This window comes from Anoplophora glabripennis, unplaced genomic scaffold, assembly GCF_000390285.2.
Source record: "Anoplophora glabripennis isolate ALB-LARVAE unplaced genomic scaffold, Agla_2.0 scaffold1503, whole genome shotgun sequence".
Taxonomy (NCBI): Eukaryota; Metazoa; Arthropoda; class Insecta; order Coleoptera; family Cerambycidae; genus Anoplophora; species Anoplophora glabripennis.
In genome coordinates, this window is record NW_019417576.1 from 4,356 (window position 1) to 8,738 (window position 4,383).

The 4,383-nt window shown below is 33.1% G+C and overlaps 1 protein-coding gene across 1 annotated transcript; it reads left to right on the forward strand.

The window, feature by feature from the left end:
* The first annotated feature begins 2,671 nt into the window (after nt 1–2,671).
* On the forward strand, nt 2,672–3,633 carry LOC108915598 (endocuticle structural glycoprotein SgAbd-8-like). The gene is made up of 3 exons (XM_018721667.1): nt 2,672–2,680; nt 2,953–3,074; nt 3,315–3,633. The coding sequence occupies exons 1-3, from the start codon at nt 2,672–2,674 to the stop codon at nt 3,631–3,633; spliced, it is 450 nt and encodes a 149-aa protein (XP_018577183.1).
* Nucleotides 3,634–4,383: the final 750 nt, after the last annotated feature.

A 4,383-nucleotide genomic window follows, 5' to 3' on the forward strand; every position in this document is an offset into this window, starting at 1 on the left:
AAGACGTCATCTCCTAAAATTTCATTTACACACACCTCCCCTGTACCGAGTTATCGAGTTCGGAAATTTCCATCCGCGGAATCATATTTTAATTTTGTTCACCCCTTCAAACGGGCAGGCAAACTGTTCCACCTATACTAGGTTGTTACCCATCCAGAAAGACGTCATCTCTTAAAATTTCATTTACACACACCTCCCCTGTACCGAGTTATATGGAATCGGTTTCGAAAATTTCCATCCTTGGAATCATATTTTAATATATTTTAATTTTTTTCACCCCCTCAAACGGGCAGGCGAACTATTTCACCTATACTAGGTTGTTACCCATCTGGAAAGGCGTCATCCCTTAAAATTTCATTTACACACACCTCCCCTGTACCGAGTTATCGAGTTCGAAAATTTCCATCCACGGAACCATATTTTATTTTTTTTCACCTCTTCAAACGGGCAGGCGAACTGTTCCACCTATACTAGGTTATTACCCATCCAGAAAGACGTCATCCCTTAAAATTTCATTTACACACACCTCGCCTGTACCGAGTTATCGAGTTCGAAAATTTCCAGCCATGGAATGATATTTTAATTTTTTTCGCCCCCTCAAACGGGCTGGCGAACTGTTCCACCTATACTAGGTTGTTACTCATCCAGAAAGACGTCATCCCTTAAAATTTCATTTACACACACCTCCCCTGTACCGAGTTGTCGAGTTCGAAAATTTCCATCCACAAAATCATATTTCAATTTTTTTCACCCCCTCAAACGGGCAGGCGAACATCATCCCTTCTATCCCTCAAGAAGATACACTTTAATTATATCACTTTTAATTGTTATAAACATATTTGTAGCATCGCCGGCCAAGTGTTTTAAGTGTATATATGGATGACTCTGTTACACAGAATGTCTATTTGCCGCACACTTGAAATAGTATATCAGATACTCTATCTCAAAAGTAGTTTACCCCACGTCATAATTTGTGGATGGAAATGTGTGGATAACTTCACACAATCTTTATTAGTTATACTTGTATACTAAGGGGTGTAAATAGTTTTTACATATTTTTTAGGGGTAGATATTGTTATTAAATATGAAAGAGGATATCGGACAGTTGTCCTCCACTACTCAGTAAGCATACTCGACTTCTTTTAAGAAAATTCTGTATCATGCTTTCCCCTACCTGCGGCTGAATTTCGTTGATATATCTCCGAATTTCTGCCGTTAATTCAGTAATCGTATTCATTTGAGCAGAATAAACTTTAGACTATACGAATGCCCATTGAAAAAAGTCGCATAGCGTAGGATCGCATGATCTTGGTGGCCAAGTCACTTTCTTGTTACGTGAGATGAGTCATCCATTACATTTCTGCGTAACAAGTGGATAATTTCTCGTGTTGGAATCAAATGTCATCCAAATCCATGTCATAACCGAAGAATTGTCACAAATTTGTCAGTTTTGCTTGTTCACATTCCCACTAAGATGGGAATACGCCTCATCGTTAAAGATGATTTTCTTAGCAAAATCACGGTCCGCTTGTTGATCCTCTAATATGCAATCAACGAACATCCAGCGCATTAAATAGTCGCCTGGTTTCAATTCCTGGATTAACTGAATCTTGAATGGATGCAGATCTTTTGTTAAAATTCCACAATTTATAAAATCTAATGATATTTTATTTCATAAAAATACGTCAAATGACCTAAACCATAGAGTCATTCCTGCAGTTCGTTCTGCGAACGTCGAAAACACAAGGCATAAGATCATTTTCAGCAAATGTACTAATTTAATAATTATTAAAGTTAATTTTTGTTGCTTTCGGTTTAACTGGAAATGGTCAAAATTTTCAGAATTGACATATACTTTTTACTTTAGTATATTTGAACATTTAACGAGCTAAACATTTAACGGTATTGCATAATCATGTAACGATAGAATTAACTCCTTAATTTGGGTAACACGACATCACGGACTAGTTTGAAAAATATATTTTCCACAGAAATTTCGATATAAGGTAATTTTGTTTGCAAAGAAAGGGGATATATATCTTTTACAAATTCCCTTTTCCATTACGACAAATTCCACTTCTGCTGCCATTGTATTTATATGTAAAAAATAAATATTTCTACAGGTCAAAAAAATACACATTTCGGTCTTTCTTTGAAAGGTGACCAGTTCTTTGGACCACCAGGTATTTAATAAAAAGTTTTTTTGCATAGAAGTAAATATGTTATTGTGTGTCGTTTACAATATACTAAATTGTTTTAAATCTAAATCTCACGATTTATTTAGGACTTATATAACAAACGTTTGTCAACCATTATTTATTCTACAGATTAATGAATGGAAACTGAAAGTTACTGAAATTTAAAATTTTTAAATAGTATGTTTATATAAGAGTTTCTTGGTTCTACGACAACAATAGCGTCTCGATGTAATGAAAACATTTCTCCTAAATGTCAGTTCCCATCTAACGCATGTAAGAAAGTCATTGCACTGTCATCTTCAATTCGCATTTCGTCACAAATTTTAAAGTTCATGTGTGTTGCATGTATTCATTATTATTTAATCTTTTAACAGCGACTTTAAGGAGGAACATGCTGGGTAGGGATGCATTGGAAAATATAAATACCACAGTGACGCTAACGGGGTTAGTTGTCTTTAAATATTAACACCAAAATGAAAGTGGTAGGTAATTTAAGTGATAGATTTGATAAGTGAATATATAATAATTTCAAAAGGACATGTTAATCTGTGCGAATGTGTTCAACTTAGTGTCTTTTAATTTATTTTCTTTATGAAAATTCGCTTTAAAATTGGCAAGGTGGCAAATTTTGATTAGAATTTATTTATTTTTTGTCACGTGTTTGGGACAATGGTTTTTATATTCATTTAAGTTCAAAGCTAATTGTTATTGTTTTCTGTCAGATAATTTGTTTTATACATTTTTATTTTTATAGGTTATATTAGTAGTTTTGGCATTAATATCAACTTCAAATTCTCAACAACCTCAAGGTGAACCAATTCCAATTATTCGATACGATAATGAAGGTGTTAACGCAGACGGATCATACCAGTGGAGGTAAATTACATTTTATATTTATAAAAGAGAGAATTTGAGTTGCAAAACATTATTTGAAAAAAAAAACATTAATTAATAAACTGAAGATATAAGTATTCAATTACTATTAATGAAGTTGTTTTCTGGTTCTCCGTTTAGACTTTTGTAAAGATTTAATTTTATAAAAATGTAACCAATTTAGTTGTGTAGAAATCATTTTCCATTAGATAGTAACACAACTAATAAACTAATTATTTTCAGTTTTGAAACTGGTAATGGTATAGTTGCCCAGGAGCAGGGCCAAATAAAAAATGCAGGATCAGATAACGAGGCGGCAGAAGTTCAAGGCTCCGTACAGTACACAGATTCAGATGGTACCCCCATTTCCTTAAATTATATTGCCAATGAAGATGGTTTCCAACCTCAAGGAGATCATTTGCCAACTCCACCTCCCATTCCTCCAGCTATACAGAAGGCTCTAGAATGGATTGCTGCTCATCCTGAACCTGATCAACCTGGTCAAGCTTCGAATGTTCAGCCAGTATTATACAGTAAACAGTCATCACAGAGAAGATACTAAAACTCTTCACTTTAATTGTTGTATATAACCATACTTTGTAAATATTTATCATTTATACACTATTTAATCATGTTACTAAAATAAAGTTCTTATAGGTCATACTTAAATAAATGTTATTCATACAAGTTAACTGTTTATAAAAATGTTGGTTATGGTAAAACTTACATTTATAGCAAATTAGAATCAAATTTTAATACTTTCTTTTATTAAAAGATATAGGAAATAATAATAATTAAAGAAGTTATGGTGATGCCAACTGAAAAAGTAACAGTTGCTATAATAATAGTGGTAGAGTTTTGCTAGAAAACTTGAAAGTTAATACACTAGGCACAGAAATTAAGGGGTATTAAAAGAATCCCAAAATTTTGTTTAATATTCAATGAGCTGTAACTTGGGGGGAAATGGTCGTAGAGATAATACAAAAAAAGGAAATTGAAGCTTCAAGTTTTTAGTTTTCGGATCTGGAGTTTAAAATTTTTAAACGTCAGCAGTTTTTGAGTAATTATAAGGAAACGAAAGGCCTATGGACCAACAATTTTTTTTGGTAATTTCACTAAAAAATAAAGCTCTTTTAGAAAATTTAATTCTCTTCAATTTGAGCGCTTCCAAAGCCCTGTACGATGATTTGTCGCTGAGTTATGGTCGATCAAAGCAAAAAAATAATTTTTGACTATGGCAATCAATTATTCTGGAAATAACGGTCGTACAGAAAATCCAAGCGGTGTCTTAAGATGATGGTTCTGTGTAGGA